The sequence below is a fragment of the Tupaia chinensis genome, unplaced genomic scaffold (assembly GCF_000334495.1).
Source record: "Tupaia chinensis unplaced genomic scaffold, TupChi_1.0 Scaffold149658_1, whole genome shotgun sequence".
In the NCBI taxonomy this organism is placed as follows: domain Eukaryota; kingdom Metazoa; phylum Chordata; class Mammalia; order Scandentia; family Tupaiidae; genus Tupaia; species Tupaia belangeri.
The window spans coordinates 633,299-659,044 of record NW_006209503.1 but is presented as its reverse complement, the minus strand read 5'-3'; the positions used below and the strand labels follow the sequence as shown (position 1 = coordinate 659,044).

The following is a 25,746-nucleotide window of genomic DNA, read 5'->3' as shown; positions in this document are numbered from 1 at the left end:
CACCCCCCAGGGGGGATGGTCACGCCGCAATCCCTTCTCCTCCATTCTCCTCTCGGGATCTTGGGCACGCACGCACACACATGCACCTGGCGTGAGTTTAAGCCACTGGGTCCAGACTCGAACCGCGGTTGGCTACATTAGAGTCCAGCAACATAGCCCTTACGCTAACTGCTGGTCCCAAGGAAACTCCGTTGTAAGCATCCATTTCCTTTAGCGAAGGAGGCACGTACCCTGTTTTTAGGCAGCTGGGGTAAGAAAATGGCTTTCCCTGCTGCTTCTGGTCCTCACTTGCCTTTAGCTCAAAATAATCCGTTTGCCAAAGAGGCCTATTTCGTGGCATATTGTCGTGCCTTCAGGAGTGGGTGGAGAGGAGGCAAGTCAGATCGTCAAACATGGGGCCTGTCACCCTGAGGGCGAGGAGAGCTGCCCAGGCGGCCGTCCTAGAGACTCGCGGTCAGATGTTCTAGAGCGTTCACTGGGGCATTGCTGGGAGTGGGCGAGGGGGAGGAGGCTGGCACAGAGCGGTCAGGAAGACCGAGAGCTGGTGTGGCCCAAACCTAGGCCGGAGCAGAGAGGAGCTGAGAGCAGCGGGGAGCAGGGGGTGGAGGGGTGGGGACGCTCCAGATGACTCCAGGGTTCTGGCCGCCACGCAGGGGTCCTCGGGGGCCAGAGGATTGCAAAGGGGTGACAGGTTCACCCCCTTTTCCCATTAAGATTGTTCTCGTCAAGGTCATCAGTGATGAAGTTGCTAAATCCACAGCTATTTCTTTTAAACATTTATTAATTAATTTTATATTTTTAATTTGGCCAGGGGGCCAATGTGCTTGCCGGAGAGAAATAGGGAGCGGGGTAGGGAGTGAGAAAGCACCCCCTGGGGAATGGTCACACTACAACCCCTTTTCCTTTGGGATTTCGGGCATGCGTGCACATGTGCCCGGCCCACTGCTTTCTCTTTTTCAATTTTTCAATTTTATTATTAACTTGCCGTAGGGCACATACATTCACCAGAGAGAGAAAGAGAAGTGAGAAAGCAAGCTGCCAGGTCCAGGACTGAACTGTGGTCAGCCTTGTGGGTGTCCGGTGCCTTAGTCACCATGCCACCTGCTGGCCCCCTCCAGAATGTTTCTTACGCTACCATGTCTGGGACTCGAACCGCATGGTTGGCCATGTGGGTTCCAGCCTCCTTAGCCACCGGGCTGCAGGCTGGTCACAGTCATTCCTGTTCTAATTGAGGTGCAGCTGATTTGTCCACTGGCCTCTTCTGTTTCCATGGCCCCTACTCTCCTGGCTTTTCTGCTGCTCTGCCAGGCTGTTCTTTTCCCAAGGCTCTGCTGGCTCCTCCTGCTGGGTGTGACTCCCCGGGAGCATGCCCTGAGCCCTGTCTGACGAGGGTCCTCTCGCAGCGTACGCTCGTGGTCTCGGTCTCGTCTCGTCTCACACCGCTAAGTACCAGCTCTTAGCGACCTCCCCGGGGCGTGTCCCCATCCCTCCCTCTCCCCTCAGCTCAGTCTCAGCTGCCCAGCTTCCTCTTCAGCGTCACATGGCGCCTCACACTTACTGTGTCCAGCACAGGTTCCTTTCCCGCCCAGACTGGCTCCTCTCCCCTCTTCCTCTCGGTAAAGACGCCACTGTCCGTGCAGCTGTCCAAGCCCAGACCCCTTCTTCCCCTCGGCGCGCCCCACGCCCATTCCGTCCATGTGTGAGTCCTGTAAATGCTTCCTTAGATAGGCCCGGAGGCCAGCAGCCTCCCAGCTGGTCTCCCTCTGCCTCTATTCTCGTCCCACCCCCTCCCGTCTGGCCAAGCAGCCAGAAGGCCCTTCTACAAACATAAATCACGTCTTGTCCCTGCTTTGTTTAAAACACTCCCTGGCTTCCCGTTTTGCTTAGAATAAACTCCACACTCCATGCCAAGACTCCCAGGCCCCTCCGTGTCCAGGCCCAGCCCTGCGCCTGCCCGGCTGTCCTGTCTCTCCACCTGTCCTCTTGGCCTGGCACCCGTGCCTGCTGCACAGGGGGCTTCGCTCCTCTGCCCAGAGCCGCCTCCTCCTGTGTCGAGTCTGCTTCGTTACACGGCTGCCTTTCTCATCTTTCAGAAAGCAACAGAAATGTCACCTTCTCCAGAGGCCTCTCCAGCCACGCAGGTAGACGTGGTTTCCATCCCTCTGCCTATTACTTTATTTTATTTATTTATTCTTTATAAAGGACTGTCTCAATTTTAGTTTGTACCTTTTGGTGTTTTCTTTGTTTGTTTTTTTTTCTTTTAAACTTCCTTTTATTTTATTTATTCATTCACTTATTTTAATTTGACCAGAGAGAGACAGACTCATACACACAGAGACAGAGAGAGAGGGAAAGTGAGAAAACAAGCCATCAGGTCCAGGACTTGAACCGTGGTCGACCCTGTGTCCAGTGCCTTAATCACTGTGCCACCTGCTGGTCCCCTTATTACTTAATTTTATTACCCTTTAAAATTCTCTGCAGAGGGCCAGCAGGTGGTGTGGTTAAGGCTCTGGATCCCACTTGGCCCATTCTGTGGTTCGAGTCCCAGCAGCTTGAAAATCATGCCCGATGCATGTGCGTGCGTGGCCAGAATCCTGAGAGGAGACTGGAGAAGGGGTTGATGTGTGGCCATCCCCCTCGGGCGGCGCTTTCTCCCTTCTTTTCTCTTTCTCTCTCTGGCAAGTGCACACACCCTATAGCAAAAAATGAAAGATAACATTTTAAAAACTTCTCTACAAAGCACTCACCCGCCTTGCTCTTGTTAGCTGTCTGTCTCCCGCCGGGATCGGGGTGTAAGCTGGGTCTCCCATCTCATTTACCACCAGTGCCTGGTACCTGTCGTGTAGCCACGGGCTCCCAGGAGAGGTGTGTTTTGTACGTGTGGCTCAGTGGCAGCCCCTGCCCAGCCATCCCTGAACACACTGGTTCCTAGATTAAGTCTGGACAGGGAGCGCAAATAGCCTTGCGTGATGCGAGCGAAGGTCAGAGTCAGAGCCGCCTTGACAGCCAGGAGCCCGCCTCAGCCACCCGCCCTCAGGAAAGCTGGGGTCTCCGGCAGCCAAAGCGTGCACGTTTTAAATATGGAGCTTCTGAAAAGGAGCGTGCAACAGCTGTATTCACCTTAGCCCTCCGGCACCTCAGTCTTGTGCTCCTCGCAAGAAAACAGACTCCATAAAAGCCAGTGTGGGGACCAGCAGTTAGTGTAATGGCTATGTCGCTAAACTCCCATGTAGTTGACCACGGTTCATGTCCTGGACCCGGTGGCTTAAATTCACGCCGGGCATGTGTGCGTGCGTGCCCAAGGGCCTGAGATGAGAATGGAGGAGAAGGGATTGCAACGTGGCCATCCCCCCTGGGGGGTGATTTCTCACTTTCTGTCACTCTGTCTCTCTCTGTCTGTCTGGCGAGCGCACACGCCCTATAGCAAAAACCTCTCCAAAAGAAAAAAAAAAAATAGCCAGTGTGTTCCTCCACTGTCATCTCCCATTGCAGCCCACTGCGGTACATCTGAGCTTCCAGCAGCCTCTCCCTACTGTGCCCACCGGAGGGCCCTCCGTCCAGCCTGGAGGCCCTCTATCCAGCCTGGAGGCCCGCTGTCCAGCCTGGAGGCCCACTGTCCAGCCTGGAGGCCCGCTGTCCAGCCTGGAGGCTCGCTGTCCAGCCTGAGCAGGAGGCTGCCTCCCTCAGCTCTGGGGCCCCATCATAGCCTACGCTGAGAGCCAGCTGCGTGCCAGGCTCTGAGTAAATAAGTAAATAACAGCACCTAACACACGCGGTCATACTGTGGGCTAGCGTGCTGGTCTAAGTGCTTTACATAGATGATCCTCTCACCCTCACAGCCAGCCTCTGAGGTCTTACTCTCATTTTACAGATAAGGACACAGGCTCGGAGAGGCTAGGCGACTGGCTCAAGGTCACAGAGTCTGTCAGTGAACCAGGGCTCAGGCCTCCCTCCGCCTGCGTCTGCGCCCTCGGCCACTCTACTGTGCCACCTCTTACTTGGCATAACGGCCAACACCAAGTGAGCACCTGATAAATGGGGGTTGTTATTATTAGAACAAATTCTCCTAACCCCCATGGGAGAGGTTATTTCTTATTAATAATTTTATTATTTTAGGGACCAGCAGTGGCATGGTGGTTGAGGTGCTGGACACTCCCACATGGCTGACCACGGTTCAAATCCCGGACCTGGCGGCTTGCTTTCTCACTTTCCTCTCCATCTCTCCATGTATGTCTCTCTCTAGTTCTCTAGTCAAATTAAATGAATGAACAAATACAATTAAATTTAAAAAATAATTCTTTAAAAATATAATTTTATTATTTTAAATTGAGACTTGGAGAGGTTACGATTCCATAGTTAAAAAAGAAAAATCACAGAACAGGGCCAGCAGGTGGTGTGAAGGTTAAGGTGCTGGATCCCACATGGCCGACTGCGGGGTTCGAACCCTGGACCCGGTGGCTTGGAAATCACACTGGGTGTGTGTGTGTGCATGCGTGCCCAAAATCTCAAGACAGGGATGGAGGAGAAGGAACTGTGGCGTGGCCGTCCCCCCAGGGGGTGCTGTCTCTCTCTCTCTCTGGCGAGCATATATGTCCTACGACAAAACAAATCACAGCGAGGTTTCAGACTGAGCCCGATTCTGGGGCCCGAGCTTTACAGAACACGCGCTCCCTGACTGCCGCTTGGCACCTTCTCGGTCGGTGCGCGATCTCTTCTTTTTTAGTGCGCACGTCCCGTGGCGCAGCTGTGAGAAACAGGTGCCTGCGGGCCGTGTGCACGGCTCGGTGCCCTGCCTGCACGGCCGTCTGGAATGGGCACCACAGAGGCATTCCTCGTTTCTCAGCAACCCCTTAGCTGGTCCCAGCGGGAGATTTTCCAAGAGATCCGAGGGGTGCAGGCCGAGCCTCAAGAGGGGCAGGGGCGTGGGTGCAGGAGGATCGGCTGCCTCCTGCCTCCAGTTCGCCTGCTGGCGTGGGTGTGGCCGGGCCTGAATGTCGAACTCACGCCCAGGGGCTTCTGCTTCGCCTTCTCAGGCTGGCAGTGGGCGGCCCTCCTGGGCGGCTTCCAGAACACGGCCTTTGGCTTCCGTGGACGAGCTCTGCCAGCCTGTCCAGCCCCTCCCGTGAAAGTGCTCTTACCGTCGAGGGCTGGAGTCCAGCTTGCCTGGGGGCCCGGTCCTTGCAGCCCTTCTTTCCATGTGTCAGGGGCACTTACATCTGAGCCCCTAGCCCACCAGAGTGGCCAGCAGAGGCAAAGCAGGGATGACCCTGCACCCCTTATGGACGAGGACACCGAGACTCAGGGCTTGTTTCTTTCTGAGATCGCATGGCTAATTTGCAGGACACGCCAGTCCATAAAGCAGTCTGTCCACACTGCCAGGCGTCAGGGAGTGACCCACATCCTGCTGACCCTCAAAATCCGACCTGTGGGGCTCCGGAGATCGCTGAGGAAACACCCCTCCCACCACTGTGTTGGATAGACAATGCATAGACAGAGAATCTAGTTAGACATTTCAGAAATCACAGGAATCTACACAGAGAGAATCTATCTAGACAGAAAATCTCACAAGTTTCTTTCCCCCTTCAACTGTCTCTCTTATTTATCTATTTATTTATTTTTAGTTTATACAGGGTGTGTGCACTTGCCAAAGAGAGAAAGCAGGGGGTGGCCGTGCCACAGTCAGGATTCTGGGCACACACACATACGTCCCATGTGTATTTCAAGCCACGGGGTCTGAGACTCGAACCAGTTGGCCGTGTGGGAATCCAGCCATCTTAACTCCTGCTGGCTCGAAACTTACCACCAGCTGGCTCGAAACTTACCAACTCGGGGCCAGTAGGTGACGTGGTGGTTAAACTGCTGGACACTCCCACATGGCTGATCACAGTTCAAGTCCTGGACCTGGTAGCTTGCTTTCTCACTTTCCCTCTCTGTCTCTCTTTGGTCAAATTAAAATAAATGAATGAATAAATAAAATGAAATAACTTAAAAAAATGAAACTTACTAACTCTTTTTTTTTCTAATTTATTTATTTGCATTCATTCACTGTACATCATTACAGCATACAAAATGAGATTTTCCATCTAGAGTACACTGTATATTGTCTCAATCAAGCACATCAACAAACATGTTATTGTCAGCAAATGATCTTCCATTTCTTTTCTGTATGTTTTGCTTTTTTCCCCCCATCCTTGATTCCCTATCTCTTACCCTCTGCCACCTCCCACTCTCCTCCCACACTGTCTCTGGCATCTATATTTGCTTTCTATACTGTTTTCCCCCGCACATTTTATTGAATCACCAAAGACCCTAATCAATCCAAATACCCTCATAGCAAACACAGGTGACACACACATTTCCATGAGCACAAGTCTAACTTTACGCATCCTATAAAGTAGCACCTAGCTGGGGCTACATATCCTACTGATCCAGCAATTCTACCTGTGGTAACCTGCCCTTTACCCTGAAGTTGTGGGTGCACAGTGTAACCTCCTATAGCCAGTATTGATTATAGAAACGAGAGATTAGGTCAGCTCTGTGGTCTGGTGTTTAAGGTCCGGGTCCTTCATGGTGAACCACACGTTTCCAGTCCTGCACTGGCAGTGTGAGAAGTGCCCTGGGTGCACGTGCATTCCTTCCCAAACCCTGAACTAAGGGAGAAGTGGAGTGAGAGGGGCTACAGAACGGTCATTCCCCACGGGGGACTCCTTGCTCCTCTCCCTCTCTCTGTCTCCCTCTGGCAGGTGCATGTGCCCTCTAGCGGAAATAAAAAAAGAGACTGGAAATACTCTAAACACCCGACAGTGGAAATTGGTGAACTGTCTGGGTACCAAACCCCCCAGAAACTACTGATATAGACATTGTAAGATGAGGAAAAGCAAGGTGCATACGAGAGTGTGAAGGAAGGGGGGAGACGTGTGTGTTCGCGCGTGTGTGTGTGCAATTGATTGTAAGCGTCTAGAGCACCAGGAAGGATATGGGGCAGCCGAGTGCTGGCTGCCCCTGTGGGAACTGGACGGCAGAGGGAGGACAGTGCAGGCAGACACTGCGCTGCACACCCTTCTGTACTTTTAGAATATTGAAGTGGGCGCCGGCAGGTGGCGTGTGGTTAAGGGCACAGGGCTCCCCACATGGCCAACCATGGTTCAAGTCACAGACCTGGCAGCTTGCTTTCTCATTTTTCCTCTCTCCCTCTCACTCTATCCCTGTCTGCTCAAATTTAAAATAAAGGAAGTTAAATGAAATAATTACTTTGTTTAAAAAAAGAATATTGACATGTGCAAGTGCTTTTTGACAATTTAAAGGAAGGAAGTAAACTCAAGCCCCTGCCTGCCCTTCCCCACACACCTCGCAGGCAGGCTGCAGTGCCACCAGGCTACCCGGTGATGGACAGACAAGCGCTGGAGACGCACCCCTGCAGGAGCCCCCCTCGTATCCTCCCGTGCAGGTCATCCGGGCCCGCGTGTCTTCCAGCAGCTCCTCCGAGGTCTCGTCCATCAACTCCGACCTGGAGGTACACGGGTGGGGCCTGCCGCCGGTGCATGCATGTTGTCGTTCAGAACCCGCTGGGTGCTCCTCGGTGCCTGCGCTGCTGCTCACTAAGCTTGCCCTGCTTCACTCCACGCCTGCGAAATGCTCATAACCAATAAACCCACGGATGCCCGAGGTGCTTCCCAAACCGCATCAGCCCCGAGGAGGGGTTTCCACGGACCAGTGAGTCAGGGGAACGCGGCTTGTTGACTGCAGTCTAGGATCCCTTGCACACTCCAGCCCTACAGATAGAAATGCATGAACGGGCTGGCCCTGCGCCTACTGGTGAGGGGAGTCAGACCCCACGTGGCTGAGTGTGGTTTGAACTTTGGCCTTCGTGGCCTGAAAAACACACTGAGCACGCGTGTGTGTGTTCCCCAAATCCCAACAGGATGAAAAAATAGGAAAAGGATTGTGATGTGATCACACCCCACAAGGAGAGTAACTTCTCCTTCTCCCTCTCTCTGATAAGTGAACACACCCTCTGGTAGTTAAAGACACACACACCGGAAAAGAAAACCATGCACGAAGGATGACCTTTCTGAGTCTCAGTGTTTACTAAACCCACTTGGTCCTCCGCTTCCACGCTGAGCTGTGTAGCCTAGGGGGTTGTGGAGACGTGGGAAACTTCTCTCCCCTGGGGGACACGAGCTGCATTTGATTGTCCTAAGGGCGTCATACCCAGATGGGCCCTGCGGTGGCCACCACGCCTGGCATTCTCATAAGCTTTACCTCCTTTCGAATTTCTCATTTGCGAACAAAACACACGTCCTCTTGGCTACACAAGGGTGTCGCGCACGGGTCAGCTGTCCTGTCTCTCTCGGTCCTACATCTGGGGTCCGCGCCCAGTTCAGTTGAGGAATTTCTGTGTGTGGAGACCTGAGAACCACAGGGGCGATGCAGTGGCACATGTACGTCAGCAGGACGTCGCCCAGTGCCTTTGTTGGTGGAGGGGAGGCCTTTCTATTAGATTTGGTTCAGGGCCCTTTTGTGAAATGATGGTAATAGTAAGTAGTCGTTGGTTTTAAGTATTTGGTGTGGGTTTGAATAGCCTCGTTTGCCAAAATCATCAACTAGCCACCCAAGGTCCCCAGATTTCAAACTTAAGCTGGGTCCTGAAATCCATGGAGAGTCACCGACTCTGTGCTCCAGTGCAGATTCTTTAGTGTCCAGAATGTTCTGGAACTTTCCCAGGCTGCCCAGCCTCCTGCACCTCCCCTCTGCACACCTCCCACTCTGCTCCCAGCCCTCTGAGCCTTGCCGCCTGGGGGCTCTCTGCCACTTCCTGTCCGAAGCCCTGCAGGTTAGTGGTTCCCGCCAGCCCAGAGCGTGCCTCTCCAACACAGCGTCTGTGGTCGGTTGTGACATAGCTGGGGGCTCTGGAGACATGGTTGCTTTGTCTTTCTCTGTCCCGTGAGCCTGGAACGCCTGGTCACTGAGAGCTGGGTTTGAGTTAGGAATCCTCACCCTCTGGGATCGCCTCCCAGTGTCATTCTCTTTTGTGTATTCCCTGGGTCCAGTGTCAGGATGCGTAGGCCCCCAGGGCCCATGGCCCGGCAGCCTGGAGCCAGCAGTCACGGCAGAGACGGGAAGTGAAGGGGAGGATGAGCTTGACAGCAAAGTGTGTCAGCGAGGAGACGGGCAGCGACGCCGTGAGGTAGGCAGGCGCTGGGAGGGGAACCGGCGTCTGCTCTGTGCAAACAAGGGGTATGCTTGCAGCCCACCCTCAGCTGAGGTGAGGATTGGACAGTGAACTTGAAAAATGTGTAAGCATAGAGACCAGCAGTTAGCATAATGGCTGTGTCGCTGGACTCCCATGTGGTCGACCACAGTTCGAATGTCGGAGCCGGTGACTTAAACTCACACCAGGTGCATGTGCGTGCGTGCCCAGGATCCTGAGAGGAGAATAGAGAAGGATTGTGGCATGGCCATCCCCCCTGGGGGGTGATTTCTCGCTTTCTATCTCTCTGTCTCTGTCTGTCTGTCTGGCGAGCGCACATGCCCTATAGCAACACCCCCCCCAAAAAAAAAAATGTGTTCTTTCCCTTCTCTGTTCTTTCTCTCTTCTAGAAATCTATTGTCTAAACTATGTAAATTACAAAGGGACTACATCACACTCTCAAATTAGACAAGGAAATCAATGCTTCTGCCCATATTTAAAGGAATAATGTTTAGGGCTGGCCCCTTACTGTTTGTTAAGGGAGCCGGATCCCATGTGGAAGACTGCAGTTTGATTCCCAGTCCTGGCAGCTTATTAAACATGCCCAGTGTGTGTGTGTGTGTGTGTGTGTGTGCGTGTGCATGTGCATGTCTGCAAATCCTGCCAGGAGGGAGAAATGGAGGAGACGGGATTGCGGCATAACCATGCCCCATTGCAGGAGCTTTTCCCACTCCCTTCCTCTGTCTCTACCTGGCAAGCACATGCACCCCTAGCAATTAAAAAATAAATAAATAAAAAGAAAGAATTTTTAAAAGAATTATTTATTTTAATTTTATTTATTATTATTATTATTTTTAAATTTGCTATAGGGCACATGCACTTACCACAGAGAGACAGAGAGAGAAAGCAAGCAAGCCACCCAGTCTGGGACTTGAACCATAGTCGACCATGTAGGATTCCAGTGCCTTAACCACCACGCCACCTGCTGTCCCCAAAAGAATAATTTTTATAGAGGCTCAGCTGCCCCAGCCCTTTTCTCTTTCCATCATCATGCTCCTCCCCACTCAGTCTTTTCTGATCCATGCCCTAAAACATATTTACACTGCAAATGGCAGCTACTGGGGTCCGATGAAGAGGCAGCCTGTCATTGAAATATACACAGTTGGGCCAACCAGTGGCTTGGTGGTTAAAGAGCTGGATCCCACATGACAGAGCCTGTGATTCAAGTGCCCTTAAAGACACAGGCATGTGTGCGAGCATGCCCAACATCCCAGAAGGAGAACTGGAGAAGGGATTGCGGGATGACCACACCCCATGGGGAGGTGCTTTCTCACACTCTCTGCTCCCTCTCTCCAGTGAGTTCACATGGCGTGTAGCAAATTTAAAGACGTAAAATAAACACACGCAGTCATACATCAAATGACAGGGATTATTTTATGAAATGAGTCATAAGGCAATTTAGCGTTTGTGTGACGACCGTAGAGTGGTCTAGACTGTGCTTAGACAGCCTGGACGGGGCGGCCTAGCTCATACCTGGCTCTCCGGTACGGCTCCTTACGGGACCAGCATCGCGCGTGTGGTCCTTCACTATGGCAACGTCGTCACGTAGCACACGTCTTCCTAGTCTCCAGTTGAGATGGTTTCATACATGAGCTGAAGACTCAGTGGCTGATCCATCCGGCCTTCTGGAAATCTATATTTTCCGTGTTTAAAAATAATGCATATTTTTAGGAACCAGCAGTTAGCGTAATGGCTATGTTGCTGGACTCCCACGTAGTCGACTATGGTTCGCGTCCTGGACCCAGTGGCTTAAAACTCACGCCGGGCATGTGTGCATGCGTGCCCAAGATCCTGAGAGGAGAATGGAAGAGAAGAGATTGCGGCATGGCCATCCCCCCTGGGGGGTGATTTCTTGCTTTCTGTCTCTATGTCTCTCTCTTGTCTGGCGAGCGCACGCGCCCTATAGCAAAAACCTCTCCAAAAAAAATAATAATGCATATTTTTGATAGAAAACTTATGAGATGTCAAGGAAAAAATTTAAATGAACCCTAAGCCTACCAACCAGTGGCTGCCACCGGGTGGTGGAGTTGAACAGGCTTGGCGTGAAGCGCTGATGTTTGAAGCCGTATTCCTTAAAGATCCTGGCTGGTTTGTGGTTGATGGGAATGAGAAGGTGTCTTTCAGCAGACGGTGTAACAGTGGGCACTTGCTCACTCGTTCAGCAGACATTTCCTGAGGGCGGGCCTTTGAAAGACAAATGCACGCGGACAGATGAAGGGGGTTGTGGATGCCCATGTCAGCCATCGAGAGCCTCATCTTCTCCTCACTCCTCCAGACCATCGGCCTAACAGCCAGGAGCTTGATCAGCGTCAGGGGCCTCGGTCGTCCCGTCCTCTGGTCCACGACATGTCTTCTGAACGACCAGAAGCAGGAACGGTAGCTGTGAGGCCTTTCCTCTGCGGTCCTGGGGTGTGGTCTAAATACAGGGTTCGCATCTCCTTGGGTCTAGAGTCCAGGGGGCTTGTTTCTGCCCCACCGGCCCACCGTTTTCACACACGGGCTTCTCCTTGGGGGCCGTTCCTTCCAACCTTGGGATGTCTCCGAAGTGAATCTATCCGCTTACACAGGCAGCGGGTCCACCATGGCCAGCCCGTCTCTCTCCCTGGCCAGCTCATCATGGGCCTGCTCGGACCTGAATGGAGGGAGGCTGGAGTAGTTAAACTGCCCAGAGCAGCCAGGAACTGGGGCACGATTTGGGACAAAGGCCTTCCTCCTAAGGATGGCACTTCCTGGCCTGTGAAGCATTTCTTCACCTCATATTCCATTCCAGGTGGGGAGAGCCGTGCAGAGAATGGGAGGCAGTTACAGAGTACACAGTGATGACCCAGAGGAAACACTACATAACCACTTAGTTATAAATAATGTCTGAGTTTTAAAAAGAAATAGGAGGGCCGGCAGGTGGTGTGGTGGTTAAGGCACTAGACTCTCACATGGCCGACCATGGCTTGAGTCCCAGACCTGGTGGCTTGCTTTCTCACATTGCCTGTCTCTCTCTGGTCAAATTAAAAAATAATAAATAAATAAATACATCTTTAAAAATAAGAGAAAGAGAGAAATACAGGGCGAGCTGGTGGTATGGTGGCTAAGGTGACTGGATCCCACATGGCTGACTTGTGGTTCAAGTTCTGGACCTGGTAGCTTGAAAAACACACCAGACATGTGTGTGCATGGCCAAAATCCCGAGAGGAAGATAGAGAAGGAACTCCACTATGGCCGTACTCCCTGGGGTGTTCTCGCTCGCTCTCTCTCTTGCATGTGTGCACACGCAAGCACATGCACTCTATAGGAAATTTTAAAAATTAATAAAAATAAAAGAAAAATAAATAGGAAGGTATAAAGGCCTATGTTGTAGTTTTTAAGGTCTGAAAGAAATCAGGTCAAAAGAAAATCTATTTTAATGAAATCTAGGGCAGACCTTGAGTTGGTATATATCTGGCCTGTCTTAAAACTCTATAATCCTGGGACCAGCAGTTAGCGTAATGGCTATGTCGCTGGACTCCCATGTAGTCGACTGCGGTTCGCGTCCGGGACCTGGTGGCTTAAAACTCACGCTGGGCGCATGTGCGTGCGTGCCCAAGATCCTGAGAGGAGAATGGAGGAGAAGGGATTGCGGTGTGGCCATCCCCCCTGGGGGGTGATTTCTCGCTTTCTGTCTCTCTGTCTTTCTGGTGAGCGCATGTGCCCTATGGCAAAAACCTCTCCAAAAAAAAAAAAAAAAAAACCAACAACTCTATAACCCATCCCCAGTCCAGCACCCTCTCACCTCTGTAGTTTTAGGGAATGTCACTCCTCTCCAAATGTAAGACCAATCAGTTGGACAAATGGTTTCTGAGGGCCCATCATGTTTTGTAGTCTAAAATATAAGCCTAAAAAGTGACCCTCTTTCCTCAGCGACTTAGACACACTCCAGACTCTCCAGGGAGGAAGGAGACATTACTGTGCTGACGAGACAAGGGTTGTAAGATGCGTTTTTTTGCTATAGGGCACGTGCGCTTGCCAGAGAGACAGAGAGACAGAAAGTGAGAAATCACCCCCCAGGGGGGATGGGCATGCCACAATCCCTTCTCCTCCATTCTCCTCTCGGGATCTTGGGCATGCACACACACACGCCTGGCATGAGTTTAAGCCACTGGGTCTGGGACTCGAATCATGGTCGACTACATGGGAGTCCAGCGACATAGCCATTACGCTAACTGCTGGTCCCCTGGGTTGTAAGATGCTTTTTGACTTCAGAAGCATGGAGAAGTATGCTTGTAGAAAGGAGGTGGATTGAAGCACCACGGGCTATGGTTCACAGAGGTGACAGCATCATGGACCTCAGACAACTTATACGTGGGAGTGCTCATTATTTGTTCGGGTTGAAAAGCCATTTGTGTGATTTGATTTGATATATATAAACATAGGTTGCTTTTTTTTTTTAAAGAGAGATTTTTGCCATAGGGTGCATACACTCGCTGGAGAGACAGAGACAGAAAACGAGAAATCACCCCTCAGGGGGATGACCACACTGCAGTTCCTTCTCCTCCTTTGTCCTCTTGGGATTTGGGGCATGCACGCATACACAGCCGGCGTGAGTTTTAAGCCCCTGGGTCCAGGACTCGAACCACAGTCAACTTCGTGGGAATCCAGTGACATAACCATTATGCCACCTAAACATAGATTTCAAAGAACTATGCAGTAGCTATTAATAGAAGCTCTCTTTTATGGAGAGAATTATGGGCAATCTTTATTTTGTTTTTTGAGCATTTTTCTATAATAAACACATTTTGCTCTTGAAACAGGGAAAAGACTGTATAACTTTATTTTTAGGTTTGGGGGAGAGATTTGGGTTCATTGTATTCTTTAGGCACATTACCATTATTGGCTTAAAGAGTAACTTTCAGGCCAGCCAGTGGTCTGGTGGTTAAAGTGGCTGCACCCACATTGCCAACTGTGGATTTGAGTCCTAGACCCTGTGGCTTGAGAAACACATGCATGTGCATATGTGCCCAAAATCTGAAAGGAGAGATGGGGAGAGGATATTGCAGCGGGACCATTCCCCATGGGGGATACGTTCTCACTTTCTCTGTCTCTCTCCAACAAGCACAGGCACTGTCGAGCAAGTTAGTTACAGAGTAACTTTTAACATGTCCTGACTTCTACCTCCACTAGAGGGCACTCTTTAAACGTTCCGTAGACTGCGTGACTGATTCTGAAGGCATTGTCTCAATCCTGTTGGGGATTTGTTTGCTTGCAAATTGGCTTGGCTTTAAATAAAATCTTTTATTCTGAAATAATTTTATATTGACATGACAGTTACAAAGGCAGTACAGAGAGTTCCTGTATGCCCTTGCCCAAGCCCCCTAATGTTCCTGTCTTTGATAAGCATGCTGTTAGTTTGCTGGGGAAGTCGTCATCTTTCTGTGGTTTTCTATGAAAAATGTGTCATGATTTTCCTGACAACCCAAGACGTTTATGAAAACGCAGAGGTGAACTTTGGTACATTACTAAACTACAGACTGTTTTCCCCATTACTGTTTTTTTTTTTTTTCTGTTCTAGATACAACTCAAGATGCCACATTTTATTTAGTAATTTTTTTTTTTTTTTGGAGAGATTTTCACTGTAGGGCGCGTGCGCTCGCCAGACAGACAGAGAGAGACATAGAGACAGAAAGCGAGAAATCACCCCCCAGGGGGGATGTTCACGCTGCAATCCCTTCTCCTCCATTCTCCTCTCGGGATCTTGGGCACGCACACCCACGCGCCCGGCGTGAGTTTTAAGCCACCGGGTCCAGGACACGAACCGCGGTCGACTACGTGGGAGTCCAGCGACATAGCCATTACGCTAACTGCTGGTTCCCTTATTTAGTAATTTTTTAAACAAACAAGTAACTACAAATTGTACTTTGCATGAAGACCTATATTTTCTTTTTTTAAGTTAGTTTATTTATTTAATCCTTCCATGAGCGAGAGAGGGAGAAAAAGACAGGCAACCTCAACAAAGTCTCATGCCGCAGTTCATCCCCACCCCTGCCGCCCTAGCCCCCAGGCGGCCAGGACCACGACACACGCATGCACGCCCAGCCCGTACAAGTCAACCCAGGAAACGAACCTCGGTCTCCCTTCACTGGGGTCGGTACCACGGAGCGGCATGCTATCGCGGCTCCACGACAGCTGCCCAAAGCTCTCTATTTTCTAAACAAAGATGGCCATCCTTCTTTGTCTTTAATTACATATGTAAGTCATTTAAGTTTTTCAAACTCTAAAAAACATTTGTTTTTTTTTTTTTTGCTCAAGGGCACATGCACTTGCCAGAGAGAGAGAGAGAGAAAGCCAAGAAGCACCTTCCATGGGGGATGGCCATGCTGCAGTCCCTTCTGCATTCTCCTCTCTGGATCTGGGGCATGCACGAACTCGTGCTCAGCATGCCTCTCGAGCCACTGGGTTCAGGACTCGAACCACAGTGCAGCCACATGGGGTCCACCCGCCTTCACCAGCAGGCCCCTGGCAGGCCCCAACCCTACTTTATGCCATCTACATTTCTGCTTTTTGCAGTGTGTGTGGAACCACCATTTTTAGTCATTTATCTTCCCCCACCCCCAGTTTATGTTTCCCCAGCAGGACGACACTAAAAGATACATGCTAAGGAATTATCAGTTTTCTTAGGTATAACAATGACATTATATTTAGGTAAAAAAAAAAGAAACGTGTAGTCTGGGGGCCAGCAGGTTGCATGGTGGTTAAACACTGGATCCCACATGGCCAGCTGTGCGGTTCAAGTCCTAGACCTGGTGACTTGAAGAATACGCTGGGCATGTATGTGTGGTTACCCAAAATCCTGAGAGGAGAATGGAAGAGAAGGGATCGTGGCATGGCCATCCCTCCTGGGGGGTAATTTCTCACTTCATGTCTCTCTCCAGCAAGTGCATGCACCCTACGTACGGCAAAAAAAAAAAAAAAAAAAAAAAAAAAAAACAAAAAAAAGAAGTCCTCTCTGTGAGATATGAAATGATTTATTACATAATACTTGAAGCGAATAAAAAAAATTGGGGGCCAGCCCTGTAATAGCAGCGAAGCACTGTGCATACGGAGCCAGATCCCACATGGCCGACCATGGTTTGAGTCCTGGTCTCAGTGGCTGAAAACTATAAGGGCTGCGTATGCATGTATGCCTAGAATCATGATGAGCTGGGACACGGAGGAGGAAGGATTGCGGCATGCCCTCGCTCCACTGGGGAGCGCTCTCTCCCTTCTGAGTACTCATGCCGGAGCTAGATAAAATCAAACAGGGTACGTGGTGTTCATTAGATTACTCTCTTTACTTTTGTGTATGATCGAAAATCCTGTCGTTAAAAAGTTGGTTAGGTCTAGTCAAGTGGTTAAGGCCCTGGATCCTATATGGCCAAGTGTGTGGTTCAAGTCCCAGATCCAGAAGCTTGAAAAACACTCTGGATGCATGTGTGTGTGTGTGCTGAAAATCCTGAGTGGAGAATCGAGGAGAAGGGATTGCAGCATGGCCATCCCCTCTGGGGAGAGTTTTCTTACGTTCCCTCTCTTTTCTTTCTGTCTGTCTCCAGTAAGCATAGGTGTCCTAGAGGAAAAAAAAAAAAAATTGTTTAAAATGAAAAACGTAAAGAGTTGAACACGAGAGACTTTGTTTAAATGCACTGACCCTTCCCCATCCTGTGGACTATTCAGATTGGCAGCTGTTTCAAGTTCACAGGCTTCCATGGATCGATACGACAGACGTGTAGATCCAAAGCTCTGAGTCAGACACACGCATCTCCCAGGCACCGCGCGAGGTGCTGGCAGGACGAGAGCTGACTGGCGTCTGCCCTCCAAGAACTCAAGTCAGACAGAGTTGAGGTTTGGCACGACACCAACATGCAGTGAACACTGAAAACGAAGCGTGGCTGGTAGCACATACTCCCTGCTGGCAAAGCGCAGATAGTATTTGCATCTCACTTCTTAGTTTTACAGGGTTCAGCTGAGTCATCTCAGCCATGTGGCCAGTAAATGGGAGAGTCATTATTATTATTACTCCTAATAATCATCATTTCTAGTAATAGCACATTTTAAATCTCTGTGGATTGTAATCTTCCCAGGACCCGGAGCCCCACACAATGATCACAATTATTCTATTGATCACTTAACAACATTGTAACTGCTGTCCCTGCTGCCTTCTTGCTTGCGAGGTCAGCTGGCTGTTTGCTTCTGCAGCCACTGGAGGGCCTGCCTGCTGGCTCCCTGGTCACTGGGGCTGGCGCCGAGCCCCGCTGTGCCCTGCGACGGTGGCACAGCCTGTCCGACACTTTTTGTATCTCTTTTCGTTCTGCAGCAGAAGTACTGGGAGGCCCTAAACTCGGAGCAGGTATGGACGATCATGCTCTCTCTTCCTGGAGGGACTTCCTGTGGCTGATTTCAGTTCCTGCTTTGGTTAGCCCCCTTGGATGGCTGGGCCCATGACAGATTCCTTTAGTGAAAAATAATGTAAAAATGAGAGGCACAGCTGAGCATCAGCGGGGTTTTCAGGACTGTCCAGGTCCAAGTTCTCTCTGCTTTGGGCGGATTCATTGACTTCCAGACCATCTAGTAGGCTGGGAGGTGTGTGGCAGGGTCTGGGACGGGGGTCTGTGAGTGGGAGGAGCAGGCGCAGGTCAGTTGTGGTGGAGCTGCCTGGTGCGGCCGCAGGAGCGATTGCGGTAACATCCCCCACATGGTCATTCTGGGACCCTGGGCTGGGGGCTGCCATCTCCATACCGCTCTTGCCTCCAAGCCACAGATCGGCACAAGCTTTATGACAACTCCCTATGCCGGCCGTCTCCCAGCACTGCTTCTGACAGGAGGACAGAACAGCTTTTGCTCAAATTTTCTTTTTGCCTGATTTCCAGCAATGTTTTTATTATGTAAAATGGAGCCTGTTTTGTTTTGAGAGATTTTTGGTAGCGGTCACATGAGTTCACTGGAGAGACAGAGACAGACAGAAAGCAAGAAATACCCCTCCCAGGGGGGATGGCCACGCCACCATCCCGTCTCTTCCATTCTCCTTTTAGGATTTTGGGCTCACGTGTGCATACGCCTGGTGTGAATTTCAAGCTGCCAGGTCTGGGACTTGAACCACGGTCAATCACATGGGAGTCCAGCACCTTAACTACTGTGCCACCTGCTGGCCCCTAATATGAAGTTTTATAAACACATTATTCTGGAGATTCAGAAAGATTTCAAAGATTTTCTAAGACACTTTACAGAGTGCACTTAATTGAGGGGACCAGCAGATAGCATAATGGTTATGTCACTAGACTCCCACATAGTTGACTGCAGTTCGAGTCTCAGACCTGGTGGCTTAAAACTCACACCAGGTGCATGAGTGTGCGTGCCCAGGATACCAAGAAGAGAATGGAGGAGAAGGATTGTAGCATGGCCATCCTCCCTGGGGGGTGACTTCTCCCTTTCTATCTCTCTGTCTCTGTCTCTCCAGTGAGCACACACGCCCTTATTCAAAATCTCTCTAAAAACAAAAAAGAAAGTTCACTTAATTGAAGTGTCAGGTTGTTTGCAGGCAGCTGGATGGGGCGGGATTAGCTAGAGTAACTAAGGAAGCCGTATAGGTGAAAGGTTCTGTAAACACCAGGGCATTTAAGAATCACCGTGGGGGCTTGCTGAATGCCAAGCTGTAAGTCTCCACCCATAGACATGGATTAGAGTGGGCCCGGCGTCAGCGTTTTAGCCAGCGGTCTGGGTGCTTCTGGTGCGGCTGGTCCAGCTCACACTCGGAGAACTCTGAGCTGGGACTCGGGCCTCAGCTTGAAGACAGCATTCACCAAGGAGCACACGTTCACCAAGGAGCATCCTCAGAGGACAGACAGACGCCTACTTCTGCCAGAGGCCAAGTGGGTCTTGTAGGCTGCTGCTGGGGGCTCCCCCTTGAGATCTCCGATGATGTCAGGAAGGACTTTGGTCGAAGGTGTCCAGCCAGATCCACAGCCACAGATAAGTGAGAGGTTCACAGCAGAGGCAGCTGCACAGCCCCAGGCCGGCCAGGACGCTGAGCTGCGCGCTCCGAATCCATGTGGTCGAGGGCCTGCAGAGTCGCTGGGGTTAAGTGGTCTTTCTACCACGGTGGTGCTCTTAGTCTCGAGTGCTGGGACAGTTCGGTTATCCTCAGTGAGGCTAGCTGGGCTCTTCCTTCCGCTCAGAACAAAGCCTCCATGCGGGCACCATCTGTCCCTGCTCCGGGGGGCCTTGAGGACCTCATCTGGACTGTTTGTTTCAGGACTGGCTGTCTGACTCAGCTTCCGTCCAAGCAGCTGGCAGTGCCTTCCCCGTGTGCGTGTCCACGCCCGGGTCTGTCCTCTTACCCAGGGGGTCACCCGGCCCAGGCTGACACACTCTGTGGGCCTGTGCTTATTTCCTGGCTCTCCTGATGCCGTCAGCGGTGGCCTTCTGACTCAGAGTCATCACTCACAGAAACTCGGAAATGAGAGAGACCTTGTTATCTATCTAGTGGCTGAGCCAGCGCCACCGCCTCCACGGGGAGAAACTGAGGCCCACGGAATTCAAACAAGCTGGTAAGGGAGGATCTGAGCCCAACCCCCACTGGTCTCCACGGCGGAACTTCAAAGGTGGCTCTAAGGGTCTCTTGGCCTGTCCCAGGTGAAAGTCCTCCCTCTAACCCATCGTATTGGGACAGGACGAGGGCTCTGTAAGCAGCTTTCTCAATCCTTACGTGTCAACTTGTAAAAAGAAATGCTCACCCTTACCCGCAGGTCTCAGTCTCCGAACTGTCCGAGTCAGTGGCGAAGTGGTCCCCGGCTGTGCCCACCACTCCAGACCGGCCTTCTTCTTTTTTCAGGTTTAGCAGGTGCACACACAGGAGGGTGAGATAAAGACATGAGCCCGGCGCGGGGTCCCTCCACGCCATGATCCCCTCCCTCTAGTCCTCCGTCAGACCTCGGGCACTCCCACACATGTCCGGTGTGGTTCAGGCTGACTTGGCAGGGGATTCGAACCACAGTTGCCATGTGGGACCCCACTTCCCTGGAGCAGTGCGTTACTGCTGCACCGCGAAGTCAGCCCTGGACCGGGTTTTAAGTGTTTGTTTTTGGCAAGTCTGCTGAGCTTCAGGTTCAGAGCAGATACCGGGTAAGGCAGCAGGGGCCGACGTGTCCTGCTTTCAAGGGATTTATCATCACCTGAGAGGGCACAGCAGAGATGGAAAGTCTAGGCCTATCCACACTTGGGTACGAATGAGCGGTAGCACAAAGAGAGAAGGGGGCGAAAACTCAATGGGCTAAAGCTGTCGTGGTAGGCTTCCTGGAGGAGGAAGTATTTACCTGGGCCATAAAGAATGGATTGAGTTTGCCTGGTCTTTTCCAGGAATGAGTTAGTCATGGTTAAGAATTCTCAAGATGATGGGAACTTGATAGATAAGGACTTGCTGAAGGCAGGGAATGGAAAAAAAGAAGGTGGGAAGGGAAGTGGGACCATCTCCTCAGAATGGCAGAATGGCTGTTCATTCATTCCTTTCCCAAAGTTATGTATGTCCCCTTAGGTCCTTGAAATACAGGCCTGGGGGACCAGCAGCTAGCTTAACGACTGTGTCACTGGACTCCCACGTAGTCGACCGCGGTTTGCGTCCCAGACCCGGTGGCTTAACTCACGCCGGGTGTGTGTGCATGCGTGCCCAAGATCCAGAGAGGAGAATGGAGGAGAAGGGATTGCAGCGTGGCCATGCCCCCTGGGGGGTGATTTCTCGCTTTCTGTCTCTCTGTCTCTCTCTGTCTGTCTAGCGAGTGCACGCGCCCTATAGCAAAAACCTCTCCAAAAAAAAAGAAAAAAAAACTACAGGCCTGGTTCATATGTCCGGATCGATGTCCTTGCCTGTGCCTGGTCGTGAGATAAACTGGAGCTGTTGTTTGGGGTGGGGAGTTGAGAAGGACTTATGCCGCAGGGTGCCTGTGTCTTTTCTCTGCAGTGGGACCCTGAAGACGTGAACTTGGGAGGGAGCAAAGACAGCGTGGAGATGCTCAGACTCCAGGTGCACGGGGGCTCTTTGAGGCCAGTGGACTTGACGCCTAATGCGTAACACCTTCTTGAGCCAGCCCATCGCCCAGAGCCCCGAATGAGACGTGTGTCAGTAACCGAGCGTGGGACAAGCTGCAGTGACACCCGCGGCAGGAATTAAAGCTGCTGCAGGGGCGTCCCAGGAAAGTGAGGAACCAGGTCACCACATGGCTGGTCCACATCTCGGCTCAGAATGAGCTCAGACTTTGGTCCCGTGGACAGACCAGCGTTGGTTCTGAAGACTCCAGGTTCACAGACAGTGCTTGCTTTGTAAAGGTAGATCTTCATCCAGCGGGCACGGGACCTTCAATCCCTGCAGGTTGAGCTATGAATGGAGTACCTGCTCAGTGCCAGGAATGAATGCACCTAACCAATAGCTAATACGTCTGGGTAGAGCCAGTGCTGCCTCTGGGCCAGGAGACGAGAGGGATGGGCCCACGTGCTGGGGCTGGGGTGCGGGGCAGGAGCACGTACACAAACTGACAGGACCTGGCTTCTGCCCTCCAGTCGCCCACTTGAACTATCCGCTGGCAGTTAGATAGGATTGCTCCGTCGGCCAGTGTTCATGAGGTCACTGCTGCCGCAGGGACAAGAAAAGCCAACCGCAGGTACCAGGACCTCCTCCATCCGGGCAGGCTGTGTGCCCACAGAGCGTGCCGGTGCAGGGGGTCGTATGCTTCAGGAGGTAGCTGAAAGCAGAGGTACTAGGTGTGGTGGGAGGTGCTAAATCCAAGCCCAGAATCCCCATTTGAGAACTGTTTTGGAACTGTGATCACCAGGGGAAGGCGAAGGGAGTGGGGCTAAGGTGGGAGCGAGCTCAAGTCAGTAACTGGGGAGAAGGCAAGCGTGTCCCCGGGAAGTGCAGCGGTAAGTCGCATCCCAGCAGTCACAGAAGGCCTGAGACCTGGGAGAGACGCCGAGGAACACGCGGTCCTGGGTGCCCCCACAGCCTGTGTGACGCAGGGCAGCTGCCCGGTTTCTTGTCAGGACAGCGAGTCGCAGCAGCATGAAGCGGGTGCCTTGGGAAAGCAGAGTGGTTCTGCAGGTCTCTGCCTAGGTCCTGACCCCTGCGTGACCTCTACACTACGAGTGAACTTAAAGCCACCTTTAAATTCCCCTTATTGCAACTGCTCTGGCCCCTGGCTGTCTTCTAGCCAGCTTGGCTTTGTGGTCTGAACCACTGAAACTCTACTTCGAGGGAAGAGGAAGATTTGAATGGAGGCGCAGGGTGGTTGTGGGAAGCACTGCAGATGAGACCGTACGGAGGACAGGAAGAGGGAAGGACGCCACTTGGTCAAGGAAGGAGAAGGCCGACGTGGCCAGAGGGGCGGCGCAGCATGGGTGGTAGCGGGTGGGAGAACAGGCTGGACAGGAACCCGACTATGGAGACCAGGGAGCTGGTGCTGGATTCTGTGGCCAGGTGGTAGCCATGGAAGGTACCAGCGTAGGAAGGTGATTGACCTCCCTCAGGCCACAGCTGACTGGTATGTTTCATCCCTATGCCACAATTTTTCAAGAAGCAGAAACATCCAGTCATGCTGTTCAGAGGGAACACGGAGAACGCATGAGCACTGAGTGGTAAAAGCGGAGAAAGTTCATCTTTAGAGAGGCAGAAGACATGGAGATAGGATGACATCTCTGGAGTCGGCCTTGAGCGCATTCCTTTTTCCAGGGGAGGTTGAGTCATGCTCCCCAGGATCCCAGCAATTGGTCAGACCCTGGTGAAGTGGCTGTTAACCCCAGAACATCAAATGATCTTGCTGACTCGGAGTAGCACAACCTACTTGAGCTCCAGATGTCTCCTTAGATCCATCACCTCTGCCTCCTCCCTTCGCAAACCAGTTCCTATCATCCTGGTCCTAGCTTGTCTCAAGGCTGAGTGGCACGTCTCTTCATCCCCAGTGAACCACCAAACTGGGATTTTTGGAAGCGGGCATCAGTGGTGGTGGCCGAGCTGGCTGGATCCCCAAGGCTGATGACCCTGTTTGAGTCCCAGACCTGATGACTTGAAACCACCAGGCCCGTGTGCGTAGGTGCCCAACATTCTGAGAGAAGAGTGGAAGAATAGGGATTGAGATATGATCATCCCCCTGGGAGCAGGGAGGTGCTTTTTCACTTTCATCTCTCCTCTGTCCTTACCAATGAGTGGACACACCCTACAGCCAAACTAAATAAAAATAACACAAAGCACCAGAACTTTGGAACCCAAATGCCTTTCTTCTAGTAGGAGCGAGCCTCCGTTGCAGCTTCATCTCTGGCTATCAGGCTGGGAGGGTAGTGGGAGGTACCTGCCTTGGTGACCCTCTGATCAGTGTGAGGGGTTACCTACACTAGGAAGGGGCTGGGGAACTCTCCTCTCCCGTCCACTCCTCAGGAGATGAGATGGTGGGACAGTCTCAGTTGTGCTGTGATTATCGGCATGTCCCTTACTCTTTGTGCACTGCTGAGGTCGCCTCAGATTAACACCTATCTATGGGGCTTGTGATGAGGACTCATGAATTGACATGCATGGAGTAACACTCGACTCACACACACTGCCTTCCTGTGTTTCCTGGACACATAAGTTGACAGTAACCAAAGAGTCGGACTCACGTGGATTTCAGAGGTTTGAATACCCGTAGCAGTAATTAACCCTAGTGATTACCCAGACCCTAAGTTTTTCTTTTTTTGGAGAGGTTTTGTTTTTTTTTTTTTTTTTGCTATAGAGCGCGTGCACTCGCCAGACAGACAGGGAGAGACAGAGAGACAGAAAGCGAGAAATCACCCCTCTAGGGGGGATGGCCATGCTGCAATCCCTTCTCCATTCTCCTCTTGGTATCTTTGGCATGCACGCACATGCGCCCAGCGTAAATTTAAGCCACCGGGTCTGGGACTCAAACCACGGTTGACTACGTGGGAGTCCAGCGACATAAACATTATGCTAACTGCTGGTCCCTTTTTTTAAAATATACATTTTTATAAACTTCTATTTTTATTTATTTATTTCTTAGAGGTTTTTGCTATAGGGCTTGTGCGCTCGCCAGAGAGACAGAAAGTGAGAAATCGCCCCCAGGGTCGATGGCCATGCCACAATCCCTTCTCCTCTGTTCTCCTCTCGGGATCTTGGGCATGAACGCACACGCACCTGGTGTGAGTTTAAGCCACCGGGTCCGGGACTCAAACCACGGTTGACTACGTGGGAGTCCAGCGACATAAACATTATGCTAACTGCTGGTCCCTTATCCAGACCCTAATTAAGCTTCCTTGAAAAAAAGAATTTCACCCATTCCGTCTGTCAAAGAAGTCTTTATCATTTAGGGGGAGTTCTGATCACTAAGATTTTTCTCAAAACCTGGAGACCTAGTTCCCTTGTCTCTTCCGCACCTCAGTCTGGTAGAGATTGGTGAGCCTTCTCCGATGACCCCCTCACACGGCGTTTATTACGACGGCTGATGAGCTCCCCCTGTAGTGGTCTCCCCAGTAAGGAGAGGAACGAGCCAAGGAGCATGGCTGAGCTGCCGTTCCCAGGTCTGAAGGACTAGTCATTTCTCTCTGGATCACAATGTCCACATCTGTAAAATGAACGGTAGGCCATCTTTCTCTCCTTTCCCCTCTCTTGTAAATATGCCACTTTCTCACAAAAGATTATTTTTATAAACTCTCAAGAAGATTTTACAATAGTAAGACATCTCAGGTACACCTTAAAAGTAGATTTCAGGGCCAGCAGATGGCATAGCAGTTACATCGCTGGACTCCACTCGGCTAACCACAGTTCAAGTCCCAGACCCGGTGGCTTAAAAATCATGCCAGGCATTTGTGCCTGTGTGTGGCCATGATCCCAGGAGGAGAATGGGGGAGAAGGGATTGCAGCATGCCCATACCCCTGGGGGGAGGGTGATTTCTCACTTTCTCTCTCACAGTCTCTGTCTCTCTCTCTCTAAGAGCATGCATTCAAAAGCAAAAACCTCTAAAAAAAAATAGACTTCATCGTATAATATACAATTCTTTCTGTTTGGATTTTACAACACATTTAAGATAAAAATCTGTGTAAGTCATTGAAAAGGACAGTCCTGGGAGTGTCTCCAAAAAAATGGTAACTTCCAGATTCTCTGCAGTTCTTCTGTCCCTTCCTGACCATCCTGCTCCACATTTTCCAGCTATGCAGGCACTGCTTTATTCTCTCCAACTAAATGCTATTTCTTCCGACGTTCAGGGTCATGCTTTGGCAGAGGCCGCGCTACCTTGAACGAACTCAAGATAAAGCGCCGGGTTGAGAAAACCTCTTCAAAAAAAGTTGGACACTGCCTGTCCAGTATTCCAAGAGCCATCTTCAGGTGAGAGGGGTGATCTCAGAGAACAAAGGTCACATCTAACTTGCTTCTTCACCTAACGCTGAAAGCCAAGCAAGGCACCGACATGCATGGCCCCTTCTTTGGGCCAGGAGTCGTCAATAAACAGCGTTAACTTCTCCGACA

General features: G+C 51.2%; 1 protein-coding gene across 1 annotated transcript in view; it reads left to right on the top strand.

Moving 5' to 3' along the window:
• Positions 1–23,586, top strand: part of TMEM44 (transmembrane protein 44) — a gene marked incomplete at its 5' end in the record, with an annotated part of 42,766 nt that extends 19,180 nt beyond the window's left edge. Inside the window, 4 exons of the mRNA XM_027769450.1 lie at positions 2,094–2,141; positions 7,355–7,513; positions 17,568–17,600; positions 21,204–23,586. Of these exons, the coding sequence (XP_027625251.1) occupies positions 2,094–2,141; positions 7,355–7,513; positions 17,568–17,600; positions 21,204–21,314 (351 nt within the window). The remainder of the gene's footprint in view (positions 1–2,093; positions 2,142–7,354; positions 7,514–17,567; positions 17,601–21,203) is intronic.
• Positions 23,587–25,746: the final 2,160 nt, after the last annotated feature.